Source organism: Entelurus aequoreus, linkage group LG21 (genome assembly GCF_033978785.1).
Source record: "Entelurus aequoreus isolate RoL-2023_Sb linkage group LG21, RoL_Eaeq_v1.1, whole genome shotgun sequence".
Taxonomy (NCBI): domain Eukaryota; kingdom Metazoa; phylum Chordata; class Actinopteri; order Syngnathiformes; family Syngnathidae; genus Entelurus; species Entelurus aequoreus.
Genome location: NC_084751.1, coordinates 16379125 through 16404006, shown reverse-complemented (window position 1 = coordinate 16404006; position 24882 = coordinate 16379125). Strand labels below are relative to the sequence as shown.

General features: G+C 43.2%; 1 protein-coding gene across 1 annotated transcript in view; it reads right to left on the bottom strand.

Moving 5' to 3' along the window:
- dennd1a (DENN/MADD domain containing 1A) overlaps nt 1-24882 on the bottom strand; it is a 128878-nt gene that overhangs the window by 36101 nt on the left and 67895 nt on the right. The window contains exons 14-15 of the mRNA XM_062031063.1: nt 20575-20676; nt 13158-13245 (exon numbers count right to left, since the gene is read on the bottom strand). Coding sequence (XP_061887047.1) covers nt 13158-13245; nt 20575-20676 — 190 coding nt within the window. The remainder of the gene's footprint in view (nt 1-13157; nt 13246-20574; nt 20677-24882) is intronic.

Below are 24882 nucleotides of genomic sequence, written 5' to 3'. Positions count from 1 at the left end.
ATGTTTAAACCCATTTCTTCAGTGTATCAGCATATTGAGAACAAAATAGGCACTGACACTACCCATTTCCCCATAGGTTTTATTTGTTGAAAATGTGTCAAAAATGTATTTTTGACACATCGACATCCAGGCTAACGGGCATATATTTCCTCCGTTAGCCTATATGTCGATGTGTCATTGACCGGGCTAGCATGCTAAGCCTGCTCAGTGGCCTTGTGGTTAGAGTATCCGCCCTGAGATCGGTAGGTTGTGAATTCAAACCCCGGCCGAGTCATATCAAAGATTATAAAAATGGGACCCATTACCTCCCTGCTTGGCACTCAGCATCAAGGGTTCGAATTTAATCACCAAAATGATTCCCCAGCGCAGCCACCACTGCTGCTCCCCTCACCTCCCAGGGGGTGGAACAAGGAGATGGGTCAAATGCAGAAGGTAATTTCACCACACCGAGTGTGTGTGTCACTATCAGTGGTACTTTAAGCATTACACTAGGAGCTAAGCACCATCTTGTTAGACAAGATCATAGACTGTATTTTACATACGAAATGTCCATTTCCAAATATTACAAGTATTAAGAAAACGTAAATGCCTGACTTACAGTACCTATCAAGGAGGAAATTAGCAAGTTTGGCGTCCGCCTTTAATCGTCTCCATCTTTCAAAGGCGTCCTCGATACAAATCCTGATTTTGTTCCTGGCTTTGTCAAGAATAAATTGAGAATCTTTTTTTTTTTTTTAAATAATGTCCTGCCCAGTTCTCAGGCAAATCATATAGTAGATGTAGATGCCCATATCGGCTGTTCAGATTTACTTTACTTCTCTTGTTGCCTTATTTGTATTTTGACTTTATTAAATGTATTTATATTATCATTTGGTGCAGCCGGACCGGAGCAGGAGGGGATAGAAAGAGAAAAAAAAAGGAAGACAGAGGGGGGAATTGTGGGGACAAGAGGAGGATTAGACAGAGAGACAAAAACAACAACAGCAAACACAACAACAACAACAACAACAACAACAGAGCAATATCAGCAAATACGACATGTACAAATATGATGGTAAAAGTAATAGCAAATAAGCAGTTAGCAAAAATAAAAAATAATACAGAAATGTCAATGAGCATTATTACACTAAAAATGGAGCAATATGAATACCAATAGAAATAGTGCTATTGATAATAAACAATACCAATACTTTACCTTTATTATCAACAATACAATTGTTCAAATGCAACAATACATATACGTAACGATAACTTGATATACGAAAGAATGCAGAAAAATGGAGGGGAAGAAAGAGAAGCAACCTACATTAACCTTGTAGATTGTTATAGTAACAATAGGTTAAGCTTTGTCAGTGTGCCATGTGTTATACCCAGTTTACCCTAGGGCAGGGGTCGGCAACCTTTACCACTCAAAGAGCCATTTTGGCAAGTTTCACAAATTAAAGAAAATAATGGGAGGCACAAAAAAAAATTTTAAATTTAAAATGAAAAACACTACATACAAAGCTTAAATTGCTTTGTGCTATGTTAACCAGGGGTCTCAGACACACGCACCGGCACGCACCTTAATATGGAAATTTGATGTTAGTGCGGCCCGCGAGTTTTGAATGAATGGCGCTTGATAGCGTCATACTTGCCAACCCCCTCATTATTTCCGGGAGACTCCCGAATATCAGGGAGTGATGGCTCTGCTTTTGGCGCCCTCTACAGTCTGCCCAAACAGTGTACCTGCTCGACCACATGTAGAATGCAGCTTCAGCTTGCTCACGTAAGTGACAGCAAGGCGTACTACTTCAACAGCCACACAGCTTACACTGACGGTAGCCGTACAAAAACAACTTTAACACTGTTACGTTACAAATATGCACCACACTTTGAACCCACACCAAAAAAGAATGACAAACACATTTCTGGAGAACATCTGCACTGTAACACAACATAAACACAACACAACAAATACCCAGAATCCCATGCAGCCCTAACTCTTCCGCTCAACCGACGCACGGAGGGGGGGAGGGTTGATGTGTGGGGGGGTTTGGTGGTAGCGGGGGGTGTATAATCTAGACCGGAAGAGTTAGGGCTGCATGGGATTCTGGGTATTGGTTGTGTTGTGTTTATGTTGTGTTACGGTGCGGATGTTCTCCAGAAATGTGTTTTTCATTCTTTTTTGGTGTGGGTTCACAGTGTGGCGCATATTTGTAACGTAACAGTGTTAAAGTTGTTTTATACGGCTACCGTCAGTGTAAGCTGTGTGGCTGATGAGTAAGTATGCTTTGCTGTCTCCTACGTGTGCAAGTAAAAGCTACATACAACATGTGGCCGGGCTGGCACACTGTTTGTAAATGCTATAGAGGACAATTACTGCAGTGCATTTAGGGCACACCCTTAATTTAGTAATTAAGAGTGAAAATAGGATTATAATTGCCCTTGGAGTTTTCTAAGAGAGGCACTGAGATCCACAAGTCTCCTGGGAAAATCGGGGAGTCGGCAAGTATGCAGCTGAGCCGCATCAGAGTGGTCAAAGAGCCGCATGTGGCTCCGGAGCCGCGGGTTGCCTACCCCTGCCCTAGGGCAACAACGTTAATATATGTTTGATGAAACGGGATTATGTGCATGAGTGTATGTGTGCAAATGTACTTGTATATGTACAGTATGTGTATATGTGTGCTTGTACAGTGAATGTATATGTAAAGTATGTGTATATGTGTGTTTGTACATTGAATGTATATGTATAGAATGTGTATGTGTGTGTTTGTACAGTGAATGTATATGTACAGTATGTGTATACAGTATGTGTGTTTGTACAGTGAATGTATATGTACAGTATGTGTATATGTGTGTTTGTACAGTGAATGTATATGTACAGTATATGTATGTGTGTGTTTGTACAGTGAATGTATATGTACAGTATGTGTATGTGTGTGTTTGTACAGTGAGTGTATATGTACAGTATGTGTAAATGTATGTTTTTACAGTGAATGTATATGTACAGTATGTGTATACAGTATGTTTGTATAATGAGCGTGCGTGTGGATGTACGAACTTTGACTGTGTAAATATGTACTGTATTTGTATATGTATGTGGGAGCGTAGGTACCTATGTATGTGTGTATGTATGTATGTGAGTATATGTGAATTTGCATGTACAATACATTTGACTCCCAGTGTGTGCGGGAGCCAGAGTACAGCCCCAGCCTCCCAGAGAGCCCATCCCACAAACAGTAGGTGTGGTGCCCAGGGAACCAGGGACCCCACGCAGCCAAGCCGGACAGCGACAGGAACCCCAGAGCCTGGAACCCCAGAGCCTGGCCCACCACGCCGCCCACAAGGGCCAGCAGCAGGCCGCAGACAGACGCACCCGGCAGAGGACAAGGCACGAGAAAAGCAAAGGGCAGCCAGACCCCAAGCCAGCGAGAGACCACACCCCACACGGACAGAAAGGCGGGACTCCCCGCCCGAGGGGTCCGGAGACCCCCGCAACCGGACGGGAAGACCGCCCCCGCCCCACCGGCAACCGGGCCCCCACGAGCCCCCCCCCACCCCACCCCTGGAGAGCGCAGCAAGGCCACCCCACGGCCACCCAGCACGGGGCCACGGGAACCACCCACCCCACCCGCAGGGACCCCAACGATGGAGATGGAACAACCAGCAACCGCCCCGCCGAGTCAGCCCCCTGAGGTAGGGGAAAATAAAATAAATAAATAAATAATAATTATATTAATAAAATATATTAAAAAAATAAGAATAAATAATTAAATCTATTTAAAAAAAAAAAAGAATTAAAAGAAGATCACAGACATGCTGACACACAAGGTCGCTACCCCAACAACTGGCCGACTCGCAGCACCTCGGAATACCCTGCAGCACCAAGCTACCACAGTAGACGCAGGGACCAGACCCAGCAGGCCCCAACCAAGACGGGCACCCGGAAGGGATGGACGGCGGGACCCAGGAGCTCCAGACACGCAGTCCGGATGCAGTAGCCTGAGGCGCCGACCCCCACCCGACAGGCAGGCCCAGAACGTACCCCCAGAAATATACATACATATCTATATACATACACATACACATGTACACATACACACACATACACATACATACACATATATATATATATATACATACATACATACATACATACATACACACACATATACATACATATACACAGTTTGTCAGCCCCCGACAACCACCGCGCGCGCGCGCTGCCACCAGCCACAACATCAGCCACCCCCCTGCACCAGACCCAGCAGCCACGGGCGCCCACACCACAAACAAACGGCAGCAGAAACAGCAGCCACAACACCCCCAGACAGCCAGCACCACCCAATCAAATCAAAGCGATCAAAAAAAAACACGACCGGCAACCACACGCCAACAGGATCACGGAGACCAGCCAGCGCCAGCAAGCCCAAACGCCAACACGCAAACAAGAGACACCAACACCCCAACCCAAACCCGCACAAACACACCACCGCCCAAACAACCGAGACACAGCATCCAGACCAGACACGGGCGCCGCGCCACCACCACATCAAGTCGCCAACAGAGACCCCACAGCGCAAGGTCGGGCCACACGGGCACGGACCCCACCCAACAGGAAGCGAGGCCCGCGCGACGCCACACACAAATAAATAATACGATTAAACAAAAATAATAATAATAATTTTAAAAATAAATAAATAAAATAAAATAAAATACAAATTAAATTAAAAATAACAAATAAAAATAAATAAATAAATAAAATAAAATAAAGTAAGTAAATAAAATAAAAAAATAAAAAAAATAAATAAAAAAAAATAAAAAAAATAAAATAAAAAAAAAAATAAATAAATAAATAAATAAACAATAATAATAATAATACATTAATAAAAGCCTGGCAGGCCACCAGAACACAGTCCCCGAAATCCGCGCCGGCCGACGAGGCAATGACGGGTGCGCCGAACCTCAACCCCCCCACATGCATGTGTACAAGGCCCCCAGAGTGTCTAGTGTGTAGTTAAAATTAGGAGGTCAGCCATTACAGCCGACCTCCAGTCCCTATTGATGCGTGTACTGTAGCGTGAGTGAGATATGTATGCTTGTGGGAACTAATAATGCGATTAAAATTGGGGGACATCAAGATCTTGGTGGGTCCCAACCAAGCCGAGCCCTCCAAATCCTAAGTGTCTAATATGCAGCTAAGATTGAGGGATGGACGAGCAGGGGACAAGACAGGAGGACTGGAGCCCCATAGGAGGCATCCTCAACCCCCCGCCATGCCTCCCCGCAGGACAATCCCCCAAAGTCCTATATTTGTGTGACTGTGTGTGCTATAAGTAGGAGGAGTAGAGGGCCCGGACATCCCCCCCAGTCCATGCGGCCGACAACCAGGAACTACGGCCAGGAAGCCGCCGCCCCCCCCCCCCCCCCACGGCCCGTGACCCACACCAGAACACTTTAGCGTGACGCCACGCGAGCCCACCCCCCGCCAAACAAAGCCAGCCCCCGTCCGCCCCAACCCAACCCCGCAGAGCCCATACCAGCAACCAAACGCAGAAAAACTGCACAGCGCCCATGCCCAATGCAAACACCGCATCCCGGCCATCCACACAGCAACGTACCCATACGAGTCCCGGCCAGGGGATGGCACCCCCCAACGGGGGAAGAAGTCAATGCACCCCGTCCGCACGCCAGCCCCCAAACCAGCCGGCAAGCCAACGCCAGCCAGCCCCCACAACCCCACAAGCGCACAGATACCAGCCACAGTCCCCAACCACTCCAACCCAACACAGCGACGCCAACCGCCGGCAGTACCACAGCAACCATCACCACCACAGCCCGTCCGCAGTACAAACACCCGCGGCTGCCAAAACCGAAACAAAAAAAAAGCGACCGACCCCGTAAACCACAACAACGCACACCCCCAGCTATCACAGAGGCCACCAACCCACCTACCCCAACTCATCCACATACAGGCCAATCGATCCACCGGACATCCACACCCATACACACACCGACACATACATACACACATACATACACACATACATACACACATACACATATACATACATATATGTATATACACATACATACACATACACACATGCATGCATATACATATACACATACACACACACAACACACAAACAATAAAATAATAAAATAAAATTAAAAAAATAAAATAAAATAATAATAATAATAATAATAATAATAATAATAATAATAATAATAATAATAATAATAATAATAATAAATAAAATAAAATAAACCCTTTAAATAAAATAAAATAAATAAAAATAAACAAGAGGCCTGGTTGCCAACAGTGCCCTGCGCCACCAAACCCCGCAGCCCTTCCCGCACGTCCAGGCCCCCCCGCCCACCACCCACCAGGCACCCCATCCGGCAAAAAGCCATAAGGGCCCAGCCCCGCGCCCACAGGCAGGGCGCCTTTTAGATTTACTAAGGTCCGACATGTTTAGTAACTTTACCAGTGGCAGTAGCAAGACAAAGGTGGTGGTGTGCAACTGGCAACCTGAATGTAACAGACTGACAGACTTTCTATTTGGTCAAACGGTGCAGGGCGGGGCATCGAAATGAAAACAAGATTTCGGGGCTGTAAATCTAATTTACATAATCCATAGCCATAATAATACTCATATGTTTAATGCGCCGACAATCCTTCAAGTGGTGCGGCTTCATAGCTTACCAAAGTCGTACTAAAACATTTTGATAGATTTTTGAGCGCCGTGTGTAATGTTCTATATCAGGGGTGCTCATTACGTCGATCGCGAGCTACCGGTCGATCACGGAAGGTGTGTCAGTCAATCGCCAGCCAGGCATTAAAAAAAATAGTCCTAAAAATGAGCGATCATAAATCTTCACTATGACGTCACTTTCGTCACTTGATTGACATTCACGGCACCCGAGGGTCTTCTGAGATGACGCTGGCTGCTGCCAGCTCATTAAGAAAAAATTACAGACAGGAAGGCGAGAAACACTTTTTATTTCAACAGACTCTGGCGCCGTACCTGTCGTCAAAACTCCAAAGACCGACTGCACAGTTGCACAATAAAAGCGCTGCTTCATCCTGCCTGCACTAACAAAATAAGAGTCTCAGAAAGCTGGCGTGCACAAGCTAGCAAGCTACGGAGTTTGCTGCCAATGTATTTCTTGTTAAGTGTGCACTGTATACAAAGGAGTACGGAAGCTGGACAAATAAGATGCCAAAAACCAACCACTTTCATGTGGTATTGGACAGAAAGGAGGACTTTTTTTCTCCTCCATTTGAAAATGCGGACGTTATCAGCACCACTGTCTGATTCCTATCAAAGCAAGTCATCAGAATCAGGTAATACACCAACTTATATTCTTGTCTTCATGAAAGAAAGGAATCTATATGTGTTAAACATGCTTGCATTATCTTTAAACACCTTTAACTTGTTAACAATATTAACTATATGTGTTAAACATGCTTGTATTATCTTTAAACACCTTTAACTTGTTAACAATATTAAATATATGTGTTAAACATGCTTGCATTATCTTTAAACACCTTTAACTTGTTAACAAAAACATATATTTCATAAATAAGTAAATATAAATTATATATATGAATGAGGTAGATCCCCGCGACTTGATCAATTGAAAAGTAGCTCGCCTGCAGAAAAAGTGTGAGCACCCCTGTTCTATATTTTCAATGGAACATTTAAAATGTTGGTGTTGTTTACTTGAGACATTTTGCCATCATGGAACCACCTACACTTATCTCTTATGTTTGACTGCCATCTATTGGTCACACTTATCATTACACCATGTACCAAATAAAATAGCTTTGAGGTGGGTAAACTCAACCAAACTTATTCCTTACATTAGGCGCACCAGGTTATGTCGAGTTTTGAGAGAAAAAAAAGGCTTTTAAGTGCGCTTTATAGTCCGGAAAATACCGTACTTTAAAATCTGAAATGTATGATGCCACTCTAAAACAAACACGAGACAGGCACACTTAGATACATTTTCTAATATTTCAGTTCCAACATATTTAGTCTTTACTTCTGCTCCATCCCACAGCATCATGTATAAATCCATATGGTGGAAAAATCGTTGTTAAGGCTTTTGTCAAACAGCATTTCGCATATGCCGTATGCTGGAAGACAAATGATAGTGAAAGTTTTTTAAAGTGCACAGCACATTTTTCTGCAATTTGGCTGTCTGGGAATATGACGGCGAAAAGACGACTCTGTCCTCCGATGACTTGAATGAGTAGTATAAATGTACGCATTTTAATGCCCAAACTATCTTGGCATTGAGGACTTCATTTTTTGCAGAAACGTCCAAAGTTGTCTGCTTTGTAGCTCTGCAAACTGCAGTAGTGTTGCTGGCTCTCCTCAGCCTGAGCGTTCATAAACTTCCGCTGATAGCAACTGTGGCTACAGTTTTGTGCTTTTTCCTTTTCAACGACTAGTGCCTCGCCCATTTGTGAAATGTAAAATGTTTTACAGCAGAGTTTGCCTTTACCACATCTTGGTTCAATATGTTTTGCCAGCCACAATTTTCATTCATTTACATTTTTTCCATCCATCTACTTTCTACCGCTTGTCTGTCTTGGGGTTTTTCAGTTATCATAAAAAAAAAAAAAATCATGCATTATTGAAGCAGCACATCGCTGGCATTTTTACATTGTCACTACTATGGCTGGGTATCATGGCCAATTTCCCAAATCAATTCAATTTTGATTCATAAGGTTCTAAATCTATTAATCATGATGAATAATGATTATATTATCTTATATTATATTAAAAATGTCTCAAATCTATCACAAATGTGTTGTGTTTCTCCGTAGCCTCAAATCAAAGCGATAAAAAAAAAACCGCGACCGGCAACCACACGCCAACAGGATCACGGAGACCAGCCAGCGCCAGCCCGCCAGCAAGCCCAAACGCAAACAAGAGACACCAACACCCCCCCAGGAAGGGGAAGTAGTGCACTGTCAACACCGTGTATGGTGAGGATAGTGTGCTGCTGACTTAGACTGCGGGTGTTGTGGATAGGTGGAGGGAATAATTCGAAGACCTCCTCAATCCAACCAACACTCTTCCTATGAGGAAGCAGTGCCTGGGCAATCTGTGGTGGGCTCTCCTATTTCTGTGGCTAAGGTTGCCGAGGTAGTTAAAAAGCTCCTCGGTGGCATGAGATCCGCCCTGAGTTCCTTAAGGCTTTGGATGCTGTGGGGCTGTCTTGGTTGACAAGACTCTGCAACATTGCGTGGACATCGGGGACGGTACCTCTGGATTGGTAGACCGGGGTGGTGGTTCCTCTTTTTAAGAAGGGGAATCAGAGGGTGTGTTCCAACTATCGTGGACACTTCTCACCTACACTCCTCAGCCTTACTGGTAAGGTCTATTTAGGTGTACTGGAGAGGAGGCTACACCGGAACTTTGGAGCAGTACGGTTTTCTTCTTGGTCGTGGAACTGTGGACCAGATCCATACTCTCGGCAGGGTCGTTGAGGTTGCATGGGAGTTTGCCCAACCAGTCGACACGCGCTTTGTGGACTTGGGAAGTCCTGTGGGGAGTGCTCAGAGAGTATGGGTTATCGGACTGTCTGATTGTGGTGGTCCGCTCCCTGCATGATCAGTGTCAGAGCTTGGTCCGCATTGCCGGCTGTAAGTCGGACCCGTTTTCAGTGAGGGTTGGACTCCGCCAGGGCTGCCCTTTGTCATCGATTCTGTTCATACCTTTTATGGACATAATTCCTTGGCGCAGTCTGGGCGTCGAGGGGATCCGGTTTGGTGAATGCAGGATTAGGTCTCTGCTTTTTACAGATGATGTGGTTCTGATGGCTTCATCTGGCCAGGATCTTCAGCTCTCACTGGATCGGTTCAAAGCAGAGTGTGAAGCAACTGGGATGAGAATCAGCACCTCCAAGACAGAGTCCATGGTTCTCACCCGGAAAAGGGTGGAGTGCCATCTCCAGGTTGGGGAAGAGATCTTGCCCCAAGTGGAGTAGTTCAAGTACCGCGGAGTCTTGTTCACGAGTGAGGGAGGAGTGGATCGTAAGATCGACAAACGAATCGGTGCTGCGTCTTCAGTAATGCGGACACTGTATCGATCCATTGTGGTGAAGAAGGAGCTGAGCCGGAAGGCAAAGTTTTCAATTTACCGGTCGATCTACATTCCCATCCTCAACTATGGTCATGACTTCTGGGTTATGACCGAAAGGATAAGATCACGGGTACAAGCGGCCGAAATGAGCTTCCTTCGTCGGGTGGCGAGGCTCTCCCTTAGAGATAGGGTGACAAGCTCTGTCATCCGGGAGGAGCTCAAAGTAAAGCCGCTGCTCCTCCACATCGAGAGGAGCAAGATGAAGTGGTTCGGGCATTTGGTCAGGATGCCCCCCGGACGCCTCCCTGGGGAGGTGTTTAGGGCATGTGCGACCGGTAGGAGGCCACGGGGAAGACCCAGGACACGTTGGGAAGATGATGTCTCCTGGCTGGCATGGGAACGCCTCGGGATCCCCCGGGAGGGGCTGGACGAAGTGGCTGGGGAGAGGGAAGTCTGGGCTTCTCTGCTTAGGCTGCTGCCACCGCGACCCGACCTCAGATAAACGGAAGAAAATGGATGGATGGATGGAATAACTAGAATTTGCAATTCCGGAAGTAATTGCGTGGGAATGCCCTATGTGCGCAATCCGCCGAACTGCCGATACGCGTGAGTGGAGCTGAAGTGCTTGAATGTCCGGGTGAGTGGAGTGTGTGGATGTCGGAACAGTTCGAACCGGTTGAGAAATGTGGGATTTGGAGAGGTTTGTATATTGCTCATTCATTTTCAATGGAGGGCTATTCCTGGTAATTCCGGGTAATCAGGGATTTTTTGGAACCGGGAAACATGCTGGCTTGGATGTGCAGGGTGAGTGGAGTGTGTGGATGTTGGAACGGTTCAAATCGAATGGGAAGTGTGGGATATGCGGCCAATTGTATATTTCCCGTCCATTGTTAATAGGGAGAAAATCACAGGAAATTCCATGAAAAACAGGAATTTGGTAGAGGGAAAACATGTTTTGTGTTCAATATATGGGAAAAGTAGTGTGTGTGGATGGTTGAAAGGTTGGAATCGGGGTTAAAAATGCGAAACATTTTGAGAATTCAGGGCATTGTAGAACTATGAATATGTCCATTCATTTGAATGGGAATTTCCTAGACATTTGGGAATTTCTGGAAAACCAGGAATTTCTTAAAATATAGATAATACCACAATTGTCCTAGATGATATGAATGGGTTGGTGTTGGCGTAAAAGTTTGAATTGGAATTGGAATGGTCAAAAACGGTTGAAAAATGTGGACTGTAAAAACTTTCCAGGCAGAAGTGAAAATAGGGCTTTGGAAAACCAGGAATTCTCAGAACGTTTTCATACTTACAGTTCCGATCGGATGAAAACTGTGAGCTGTGGAGCGCGCCAAAGTTTTTGGCCAGAATAATAATAAATATATGTTTTTTTTGGTGTAGAATCTTATACGGTATGTGTGGGCATTCACACCACACTGAATGGAAGCTATTATTTTATGTTCAGCCAGACCCTAAAGGTCCTGAAGTTGATGCTGTTATCAGTCTGTCACCAGGCTCAACTGTTCAACAACAAATCTGTTGTGGCAAAATAAAAACACAGTTTACTTGTACTGTACGTTTAAAAAAAACTAAACAAAACAGGTGATCACAACTGCAGATGATCAAGAGCATTTGATTAGCAGCCAATTGTTTTTACTACTAAAATATACTGTATCTATAACTGCTATGGAAACACTCAGGCTGTAATTAGTTTTACAAACACTCCTTAATATTGCAATTTCATACCTGATGTGTTCATCAAATATTGATCCATTTTTAAGATCTGATAGAACAGAATGTTTTGTTTTAATATGTCTTAAAACCTTACTTTTGAAAGAAGATGTTTCTTTATTTGTCACAAAACTATAGATAGGAATCGAAAACCGGTAAATCGCTTGCCTTCCCCCCCACACCTCCCAAACGATTAGCGTAACAATTCTGACGAGAGGGAATGACGTTATTACGCAACGTGCGCAGGGACGTCAGACAGCAGCATAGCCCCTCTTTATTAAAAAAAAATATTACAACAGTGCTACTTGTAATAATTGCAAGGCTGAAATTTCATTAAGAGGAGGACATATGAGCAACATGCTGAAACATTTGAACACACAGCATACAGTAACTATAAATGAATGTTGCGTTTTTTAACCACACAGCTCTCATCCCAGCAGCAGTCACCTAGGGTAAATACAACAGGTACTAACAAATATTGCCTATAAATTTGGCGCTATTTTTTATTAAATTAAAATTAATACCTTTTCATTTAGATGAGAATGATGAGAGACAGATTATGACTGACTCCGAGGCAGACAGTACTGTTTGCCGCTAGACCAATGTCACAGATCAGCTACTAAGTTGTGGAAAAGCTTGCACGCATTTGCCACATAGACGCTCCTTTTTTCAGTAGGGGAATGTTCAATTGTAGTCAGAGATAAATTGCATGTTTTCCTCCCACCAGATTGATCAGTCATTTCCATCATACAGATGAAACTCAAAAAATTTGAATATTGTGTAAAAGTCAATTCATGTCAGCAATTCAACTTTAAATGTGAAACTAAAATGTGATATTAACTCATTACATGCAAAGTGAGATATGTCAAGCCTTTATTTATTATAATTTTGATGATTTGTCTAAAGGCTTGACATATCTTACTATGTATGTTAAGACCAAGTTGAGTTAATATCCCATGTAACTAAATGTTATATTAATGTATAATTTCCACACGTTTTATTTTGTTAAATTCTACAGAATAATATTTATTTCTTATATTTATTTAAGTATTTTTTGTCTATGTTACGTTGAGAACTCGCTTTGTATGGTCATATTACCTGTAAACTAAACAAAATTGAAGCGAATCCACGTTTTTTCTTCTCTTCTTTTTCAAGAACTGATGAAAAACCAAATCTTTAAGCAGAATTGAAAGTGGAATCAGAATCGGAAAAAACTTATGAATTACCATCCCTACATATGACTGTATGTCCCAACTGTATACATTCTACAGTAAATGTCCAATTAACAGTCTGAAGCATCACATTTTTTTCCCCAAAATAGAATGACTAAATCTAGCTCACCTGCATATTCGCCTTTGTTGATCTCCTCCTCAAATAAGTCACTGAAACCCTCTCCGGCGTTTAAGCGGTCCAAACGGCCATCAATGAACTGGAGTTCCAAAACAATACATGTATTAGAATAGCGTTTTATTTGGAATGTGACAATGTTCACATGCAGGTGCTTTCACTATGTTTGGATGCCAGACAGAATGCAGTGGAAAAAACATGTGGATCGATGTCCTTCCGAGGATGGTACGATCTAAGGTAACGTTTAAGGCTACAAAATGACCAACAAGGTAGTCCTCCAGTACCACGTATTTTTACGAGGTTCTGCCTTACCAAGTTTCATGGTTACGACACAATCCCAAAAAATATTGATACAGTACATTACTGTGCAAAAAGTTTTAAAAAAACTAGTTACGTGCGCGTGGCAGAAGAATACATAGGTGAATGAACACATAGTTGTGCATCGCCAGAATGAGGAAGGAGAACATCACTCTTGTTCTTTCTCATTGAATTTTTTAACTCCCATGATGTCTCTCAAACGTGATGCAGACTCTTCTGATTGCAGTGTGGCAAAGAAACAAAGGAAAAAGGGAAGTGAAATTAGACAGAGAGAAAGTGTAGAAATCACGGGGGACGCATGCAGTACGGCGAGTTAGTTGCATGTTACGTAACTAATTCTAATTAAAAATGCGAGAGAATTGGCTGAACATGAAGAAGATGGAAAATACATCGAAATCCGAACTTTATGTAAACATCTTGACAAATCGGAAACTTATTATCTTTAACTAAAGAAGAGCAGGCTGCAGCTCACACTTCCTCATACTTTCTGTAACATTGAGGGAGAAATGATACTGAGACGGCTTGAAAAATGTCTCAGCTATAAGCTGCCCAGCATGTATTTATTTTCATTGATGCAACTTTTAAAGAGTTCCTTACAAGGATGCCTTATAGCGGGGGTGTCCAAACTACAGCCCAAGTGTGGCCCGCCAGCCTCTTCAATTTGACCCGCGAGACGTCATGAATTCAACAAAGCGGCGCAGCACGGATTGATTTAAAATTATTCTTAAAGAGCAGGCAGTGTCTGAATGCTACATATTTGCTGCCATCTTGTGAACAATGTGAGTAAATCAGATCAATGACCCTTGAAAGTACTTTGAAACAATAGTTCATAATTTACTTATATGACACAATCCAAACAACTTTCCCTAGTCATGATGCAACACAAAAACAAAAAACAAAAAATGCAACTAACAAAAAGGTCAACAAACTTAAACAGAAACTGCTCACTGAACATTGTGGATATTATAAAAAAACTTCCAAACATTTTCAGTGTCTGTTTCAATGCTCACTCCTAACTTTGTTGGACAATATAGCATTTTGGTTGTAGTGGGAGGGCACTGTGAATTTCCTGCACTGATTGGTTAAAATACTCAGAAGGATTGACAGCTGTAAGCACGTATGCACCTTCCAGTGTGCAACCACAGAGATTGTATTTCATCTTTTTATAACTATTTTATATGTACTCCATGAGTTCTGTGCACATTGTCATTGGGAGGCAATTGGAGTGGCCATGGACAATCTGGACGAGTATACGGACACTGTGACCTCATACATACAGTTCAATGAGGCGCGCATCATTCCAACGCGCACCAGGGCTTGATATAACAACGACAAGCCCTGGTTCACACCCAAGCTCCGACAGCTGCGCAAGAAGAAGGAGGCTGCGTGGAGAAGCGTGGACCGGAGTACCTACAGAGAAGCGAAGTACCACTTCAACAGGGAAGTGGAGAAAGCTAAATCTGTGTACTCTAACCGTCTACAGCATGGGTGTCAAACTCTGGCCCCCGGGCCAAATATGGCCCGCCGTGTAATTTCAATTGGCCCTTGAGGCGATATCAAATTAACACTAGAGCTGGCCCGATTATATTCAGCGGCGGTGCCGCGGTAACACCGCATTCACCGCTAATTCTAATACTTGCCAACCCTCCCGGGAGACTCTCAAATTTCAGAGCCCCTCCCAATAATCGTCACGTACACTTTTCACCCAGTCCAGCGAATGCTGGCCCAATCACATAATATGTGTGACTTCAGCACACATATACACATGAATGCAAAGCATACTTGCCCAACAGCGATACAGGTTACACTGACGGTGCTCGTATAAATAACTTTAACACTGTTAGAAATATGCGCCACACTGTGAATCCACACCAAACAAGAATGACAAACACATTTTGGGAGAACATCCGCACAGTAACACAACATAAACACAACAAAACAAATACCCAGAATCCCATGCAGCCCTAACTCTTGGGCTGCAATATACACATCCGCTACCACCAAACCCCGCGCCCCCAACCCCGCCCACCTCAACCGACGCACTGTGCGGATGTTCTCCCGAAATGTGTTTGTCATTCTTGTTTGGTGTAGATTCACAGTGTGGCGCATATTTCTAACAGCGTTAAAGTTATTTATACAGGCACCGTCAGTGTAACCTGTATCGCTGTTGGTCAAGTAAGGATTGCATTGTTGTTGGAATGGATGAAAAGCAGACGTGACTACAGCTCGTGGAGGACGATAAACGCAGCGCCTTTAAAACACGCCCCCAAGACTGTGGTGGACGAGACATAATGACTGATGAACACCTTCGTTCGGTAATGAAAGATGCCTCAGCTCAAAGCCTGAGCCCCGACATTAATGAACTAGCATCCAAGAAAAGATGGCAGGTATCTGGCTTGGGCACATCAGATTAGATCAGTGTGTTGCAAACTGAGCAGTTTAAAGTCCTGAATGGTTGGTTTACTCATTGTTATTTTATTTTCTAATTTATTAGCCTGTGGAAAAAGTTAATGTTGATATTTACCTCAGAAGGCTGCAAATAGAAAAGAGGCATTACATTTTTATTTAAATTGTATTTGATATGCCATTGATATTTTTTAATTATTATTATTATTATTATTATTTGAAACTCGATTTTGCATGTCACTATAAAGTTATATAAGCCTTGCTTGTCCAATATTCAATGCAAAACTTGTTTGGATCCCTATTAAAAGGTTAATTTGTTCAACCTAGGCCCACGGCTTTGTTCAGTTTGAAATTTTGTCCCACTCTGTATTTGAGTTTGACACCCCTGGTCTACAGGAACAGTTCCGCTTCAATGATTCTGCGGCTGTTTGGAGAGGGCTAAGGGCCCTTACGAACTATAAGCCCAAAACCTCCCAGGCCCTGAATGACCGGACACTCGCTTAAGGCCTCAACACACATTACTGTCGTCATGAACGGCCTTCAGCTCATCAAAGCTCTGCTCCCCCCACCATCACCCTCCCCACCAACGCCGCACTTCGTTAAATGATTTAAAGGGCTCAAAGGACTCCAAGGACATCACAGGACTCCAAGAACATCATTCTTTAAAGGCCCTCTCCAAGAACATCCCCTTTAAAGGCCCTCTCCATCAGAGAGGAGGATGTACGCCGGCAGTTCTTGAAACTGAATACGCGGAAGGCCCCCGGGCCGGATGGTGTCTCCCCCTCCACTCTCAGACACTGCGCGGATCAGCTGGCTCCTATCTTCACTGACATTTTTAACACCTCTCTGGAGCTATGCCGCGTCCTGCTTTAAGACCTCCACCATTGTCCCTGTCCCCAAGAAAGCACGGATCACAGGACTTAATGACTACAGGCCGCTTGCGCTGACGTCTGTGGTCATGAAGTCCTTTGAGCGCTTGGTCCTGCCCCACCTCAAGGACATCACCGCCCCCCTCCTGGACCCACTGCAGTTCGCCTACAGAGCCAACAGGTCTGTGGATGATGCAGTTAACATGGCCCTCCACTTCATCCTGGAGCACCTGGACTCCCCAGGAACCTACGCTAGGATCCTGTTTGTGGACTTCAGCTCTGCCTTCAACACCATCCTCCCTGGACTGCTACGAGACAAGCTCTACCAGCTCAGCGTGCCCGACTCCCTCTGCAGTTGGATCAATGACTTCCTGACAGACCGAAGACAGCACGTGCGGCTGGGGAAGATTGTCTCGGACAGTCGAACCACGAACATTGGTACTCCTCAGGGCTGTGTACTCTCCCGCTGGCTCTTCTCCCTGTATACAAACTGCTGCACCTCCAGTCACCAGTCCGTAAAACTGCTCAAGTTTGCGGATGACACTACCCTCATCGGGCTCATCTCGGATGGCGATGAGACCGCCTACAGGAGAGAGGTGGACCGGCTGGCGTCCTGGTGCAGCCTCAACAACCTGGAGCTGAACGCCCAGAAAACAGTGGAGATGATCATGGACTTCAGGAAAGTCACAGCCCCACCGTCCCCCCTCACCCTGATTGACTCTCCCACCCCCGTCTCCATTGTAGACTCCTTCCGTTTCTTGGGCACCACCACCACCCAAGACCTCAAGTGGGAGCCGACCATCAACTCCCTCATCAAGAAGGCCCAGCAGAGGATGTACTTCCTGCGGCAGCTGAGGAAACTTAAGGTGCCGACCGAGATGCTGGTGCAGTTTTACTCAGCCATCATCGAGTCCATCCTCACCTCCTCCATCACTGTGTGGTTCCCCGGCGCCACAGTCCAGGATAAGCATCGACTGCAGCGCATCGTACGTGCTGCAGACAAGGTGATTGGCTGCAAGCTCCCATCCCTCCCGGACTTGTTCTCCTCCAGAACCAGGAGGTGTGTGGTTCGGATCACAGCTGACTCTTCTCACCCTGGACACAAACTATTCTCCCCTCTCTCCTCAGGCAGGAGAGTACGGTCCATCCAGACCCACACCTCCCGCCACCTGAACAGTTTTTTTCCCCTCGGCCATCAGGCACATGAACAATAACTCCTAACAGTAGCTCCTTTGAATTCCTTCTAAGTCTATAACAAGATCTGATAGCTCAGTTACAGCTCTTGTTATTACCAAATATGTGTTATATGTGTTTTATGTTGCACGATTGCACCAAGAAAAATTCCTGGTTTGTGAACCCGTTCTCAAACAATGGCAATAAAAACTATTCTGATTCTGATTCTGATTCTGACTTAAGTGTTAATATATGTACATTTAATAAATAATGGTAATACATTTATATAATGATAGATAAACTTAATCGACAGTAATCCACAGCAACCCTCTGGTTAACAAGATTTTTTTTTAAATGTAATCGTTTGACTTACTACTTTTTACACAAAGTTTAAATGTATTATTATTTATATTGGGACGGTATAGCTCGGTTGGTAGAGTGGCCATGTCAGCAACTTGAGGGTTCCAGGTTCGATCCCCGCTTCTGCCATCCTAGTCACTGCCGTTGTGTCCTTGGGCAAGACACTTTACCCACCTGCTCCCAGTGCCACCCACATTGGTTTAAAAATGTAACTTAGATATTGGGTTTCACAATGCAAAAGCGCTTTGAGTCACTAGAGAAAAGCGCTATATAAATATAATTTACACTTCACATATACAAACCCCGTTTCCATATGAGTTGGGAAATTGTGTTAGATGTAAATATAAACGGAATACAATGATTTGCAAATCCTTTTCAACCCATATTCAATTGAATGCACTACAAAGACAAGATATTTGATGTTCAAACTCATAAACTTTATATTTTTTGCAAATAATAATTAACTTGGCTGCAACACGTGCCAAAGTAGTTGGGAAAGGGCATGTTCACCACTGTGTTACATGGCCTTTCCTTTTAACAACACTCAGTAAACGTTTGGAAACTGAGGAAACACATTTTTTAAGCTTCTCAGGTGGAATTATTTCCCATTCTTGCTTGATGTACAGCTTAAGTTGTTCAACAGTCCGGGGGTCTCTGTTGTGGTATTTTAGGCTTCAGAATGCGCCACACATTTTCAATGGGAGACAGGTCTGGACTACAGGCAGGCCAGTCTAGTACCCGCACTCTTTTACTATGAAGCCACGTTGATGTAACACGTGGCTTGACATTGTCTTGCTGAAATAAGCAGGGGCATCCATGCTAACGTTGCTTGGATGGCAACATATGTTGCTCCAAAACCTGTATGTACCTTTCAGCATTAATGGCGCCTTCACAGATGTGTAAGTTACCCATGTCTTGGGCACTAATACGCCCCCATACCATCACAGATGCTGGCTTTTCAACTTTGCGCCTATAACAATCCGGATGATTCTATTCCTCTTTTGTCCGGAGGACACGACGTCCACAGTTTCCAAAAACAATTTGAAATGTGGACTCGTCAGACCACAGAACATTTTTCCACTTTGTATCAGTCCATCTTAGATGAGCTCAGGCCCAGCGAAACCGACGGCATTTCTGGGTGTTGTTGATAAACGGTTTTCGCCTTGCATAGGAGAGTTTTAACTTGCACTTACAGATGTAGCGACCAACTGTAGTTACTGACAGTGGGTTTCTGAAGTGTTCCTGATCCCATGTGGTGATATCCTTTACACACAGATGTCGCTTGTTGATGCAGTACAGCCTGAGGGATCGAAGGTCACAGGCTTAGCTGCTTACGTGCAGGGATTTCTCCAGATTCTCTGAACCCTTGATGATATTACGGACCGTAGATGGTGAAATCCCTAAATTCCTTGCAATAGCTGGTTGAGAAAGGTTTTTCTTAAACTGTTCAACAATTTGCTCACGCATTTGTTGACAAAGTGGTGACCCTCGCCCCATCCTTGTTTGTGAATGACTGAGCATTTTATGGAATCTACTTTTATACCCAATCATGGCACCCACCTGTTCCCAATTTGCCTGTTCACCTGTGGGATGTTCCAAATAAGTGTTTGATGAGCATTCGTCAACTTTATCAGTATTTATTGCCACCTTTCCCAACTTCTTTGTCACGTGTTGCTGGCATCAAATTCTAAAGTTAATGATTATTTGCAAAAAAAAAAAATGTTTATCAGTTTGAACATCAAATATGTTGTCTTTGTAGCATATTCAACTGAATATGGGTTGAAAATGATTTGCAAATCATTGTATTCCGTTTATATTTACATCTAACACAATTTCCCAACTCATACGAAAACGGGGTTTGTACTTAGTGATTTTATTTAGGTACAGTCCAGCCACTGAAACTTCACTAGCCAAGGAAAAAGGGAAGTTTTTTTGGGCGGCATGGCTCCGACAGTAGAGCGGCCGTGTCAGCAACCTGAGGATTCCAGGTTCGATCCCCGCTACCGCCATTCTAGTCACTGCCGTTGTGTCCTTGGGAAAGACACTTCACCCACCTGCTCTCAGTGCCACCCACACTGGTTTAAATGTAGCTTAAAAATGTAGTTAATGGGTTTCACATATGTAAAGCGCTTTGAGTCTCTCGAGAAAAGCACAATATAAATATAATTCACTGCACTTCACTTTTTAGGATCCTTCCTTGAAATAACACGACTACACAATTAATTTAAGATGAAGCTAAATATAAAAAATAGGCAAGCAAAATTTGCGAGTGTGCGGGTGTTTACCTGTTTGAAAAGCTGCAGATGGATAGCATTCTGGAGGAACTCTCTCATGGCACTCAATCGATGATTTACAAAGGCCTCTTCATTGAATGTTATTGGCTCACCCTAACGATGCAGAAAACACATCAGGAGATTGGCTATAGACAAGGTAACCAGAGATGCTATAACATCAGGACCATTGTTTAGCTGTAAAACAGAATATCTAAGTTCTAAACACTGAAACAATGTTCATTACACCATGTACATTTTTACATGACTTTAGAGAAAGACTAAATATAGACAAACACACACACTTCAAAACTGTCGACAACCTTATGCTTATTATCACGTTTTAGGTTCATGATAAAAAATAACGGACACATTTTGTAGAGTCTAATGACTGTGTTGTAAAGGTATAAATCAGGTGAATATTAGCCATAAAAAGTAAATTAAACATCCGTCGTCGTTCACTATGGCTGGTTAAATCTGTAGAAAGGTGTACAGCGGATTTTCAAGGTTTGAGGAAAACCCAGCTTAATGATAGGCCACAAAAGAACAGTAGCTTCAAAGGTGGGACAGTAAGTCTCTTCTCAGACAAAATAAAACAGTTAAGGCCTATTGACAGCTATTGTTGTTGTTACTAGAATTTGGCATAGGAAGGGTTTTATGAATTTAACCCTTGAGAAACCGGATCCATCAATCCATTTTCTCCTGCTTTTCCAAGTTGCAGGGGCAGCAGTCACAGTAAAGATGCCCAAACTTCCTGGTCTTCTGGTACCTCTTGCAGTTCCACTTTAGCTCCACCCTGAGGCTCCTTCCGGTTGGGAAAGTCCGAAACACCTTACTAGGGAGGCATCAGGACTCGGTGCCTGAGCTACCTGAACTGGCTTCTTTCCATTTAAGCTCCTCCTGGATGACGGAGAATCTCATCCTATCGCTAAGAAACTCTAAGAAACACAATACGGAACAAAAACATTTTGAACACTTGTATCTGAAATATTGCTCCTTCAGTAACTACCCAAAGCTTGTGACCAATCTTAGGTGAGGGAAAGAACATACAGCCCTTTGAGACACTTGTGATTTAGGGCTATATAAATAAACATTGATTGATTGATTGATTGATATCGGCCAACAAATCAGGAGCTTTGGCTTCTGGCTCAGCTCTCTCTTCACATAGACCCGGTACAGCAACAGCATTACTGTACACAATGCGTCGATCAAAAGCGCTTTGAGTACCTTGAAGGTAGAAAAGCGCTATACAAGTATAACCCATTTATTTATTTATCATTTATCTGCCTCTCAATCTCACGCTACAGCCTTCCCTTAATTGTGAACAAAACCCCAAGATACTTGAATGTCTTCACCTGGGGCATAAGTATACATAAAAGCTTACTAACACAGAGGTTGAGAAACCATCCTTTTTTTGTCTGGGAAGCATGGCCTCAAATTTGGAGATGTCGAGTCTCATATCAGAAGTTCACGCTCAGTTTCGAACAACTCCAATAAACTCTAAAGGTCACAGCTGGGTGAGACCATAATAACCACATGGAGCAAAGAGAAAATCTTAAGGCCCCCTCAAACACCCTTCACACCTTGGCTGCACCTAGAAGTAGTTTTCTTAAAAATACTAAACAGAACAGCTGATAAAGGGCAACTTTTAATTTACTTCCGGCAACGCAAACCAGGCTCCTGCTCCAGTTGTCGAATAACTAAATAATGTACTAATGTGCCATGAACTCCATACTCCCAGAACCCCTCCCAAAGGACACCTTAAAATACATGGTCAAACGCCTTAACCACGTCTACAAAGCAGATATAGGACCAGTTGGGCAAGCCCCCAAGCACTTTTCAGGATCTTTCCAAGGGTGTAGAGCTGGTCCAGTGTTGCACGACCAGGATGAAAACCACAATGCAAGCTGTGGAGAATATGTATATATATATATATATATATATATATATGTATATATATATATATATATATATATATATATATATATATATATATGTATATATATATATATATATATATATATATATATATATATATATATATATATATATATATATATATATATATATATATATATATATATATACTGTATATATATATATATGCAAGAGTTATTTCTTTCAATTCATAGTCATATTTGAAAACAGCTAGTGTTTTTCCATTTGTTCTCTTTCTGTTTGTCCGCAAGTAAACTGTGTGTGTTAACCTTGAAGCTTTGGAATGTTGGGAGTTGGAGTACTCCTTTTTCTATCTCATCCTGAGTTGAACAATGAACTTGTGTATTTCATCTGGGGAGGATCTGGGGAGGGTGGGGGCTGTTTGCAGATTCAAGAAGTAGTCTCTTCCCGTTTGAATGTTAGAACAAGTTAGGGAGACGGGGTGAATGTATTAGTCTAGGTTGTTCTCCTGAAATTTCAGTAAAACTTGTTGTTGATCCTATTCTGTTTCTGGTGATCCTTCTTACTCAGCAAATATGTCATCCAAAAGAATTTGGGATTGACCAGTAACTTAAATTCCCTTGGAGGAGGAACTGGTCGGAACGCAACAAAGCCTTACGGACATTTTTTTAAATTTATCTCCAGCACTCTTAGACTTTCTCAGGAATACTGAGGAGTGCTTTTTTCCCCAGAGGTACTGTGCTCAACTTCCACCTCAGTTTGAAGAGATGTATCAACCAAGAAAATCCAACAGTATCCAGAGCCTTGAGGAATTCAGGCAAAACTGATCCAACTCCAAGGCCTTTTCCAGTGAGGAGTTTAAAGACAATCTCAGTCACTGTGATGGACCACAAGGACTCTGTTTCCTCTATGAAAGGTGTGTCAGTGGGATTGAAAAGGTATTTTTACCAGATTATATCCCAAGCTGCGGTCAGCAGGCTATTTTCTCCACACTGTGGCTTCACCTTTGTGAGGTATTGGGACAGTTTGCAAAAACCTCTTCAAAGCAGTCCAGAAATCAGTCTACATGCGTCATTAAAGTCCCTCCACACCAGGTTTTTCTTCAACCTCCGCCGAAGCAGTGTGCCGCCTTGCCTTCCAGTTCAGAAGCCATTCATGCTGCGTAAAACTCCTTCAGCTTGATAGTTCCAAGTTTGCTGCAATGACTAGCCCCGGCTTACTCTAAAACCACAAATACAATTAACCACCTTGGAAATGAAACCACAAAATATAGAAAAACTCTTAATTGGAGGATAGAACTGTGTAATATTGTAATATGATTGTTCATGTTTTTCAGTCAGTACAGACAGTCTTATCGCTTTGTGTTGTGCATTACAAACTCAAACGCGTTATGTGCTGTCGTAGAAGCTAGCTTATCGCTTGCCATAGTTAGCTTTTACGGCTAATACCGTAGCACAACGATGTGTCAGTACGCTAGAAAGAGAGTTCCTCAGTGGTCGCTCTTACAATAACAATATCGCTACAGTTTGATAACTTACAGGTCACTAAATGTAAATGAAGTATTGGGGACAGTTTTGAATGCATTTTTAAAGTGATTTAGAGGTAGAATTGATTGCTCCCATTATCTGCATTGCCAGCTACCAATAACGAGCCGATTTTTACATTTTAGAATGCAAAAATAAAACAAAACTTTGGTTTTCTTGTCTCTCATAATGATTGTGAACACTAGGCAACATTCCCAAAAATGGGCAGTTCCCCTTTAAAGACTAAGAAACATTTTAATTTCTCATTCTGAATCGAAGCTTCTGGTCCATACTGTGACTGAAAATAACGAAAAACTCTTTCATTGGAGGAAATAGCTGTCTTTGTGTTATTGGTCTCCCTTCACTGTCTAACTGAGGCTCACCCCTGCAGACAGTATAGTTTGTTAAGGACAAACTGTGGTTAGCACAGAAGTCCAATAACATAACATGGCACTGGTTGAGATCACAGAGGCCTTTTCTTCCAAACACACCCTTTCAGGTCACTGTGGTTACCAAACATGGGCATTGGCGTCTCCCAGTAGAACCTCAACGTCCCCAGTTGGGATGCTTTCCCTTCTGATTACCAGCCAAATTAAGTCAATAACGTCAGAAGCTTTTTAACACCTAAAAACATTCCCATAATCAAATGAATAATGTTCAAAGCAGGCCTACAAAAATCTAATCCACGCCTTTGTCTTCAGCAGGTTAAGACTACTGTAATGACCTTCTCACTGACCTCTCTAAACAAGCTGTGACCCTGGATTTCCACCGGATGTGTAATGGCAGCAGAATGGCGGCGCCACGGTGGTGGACTATTTCCATTTTTATTCAGGTCTATGTGTCAGTGTCTAGCGCCAGCAAAACGTATATGCGCTATACGCGAAGCTTCTATATTTGCCGG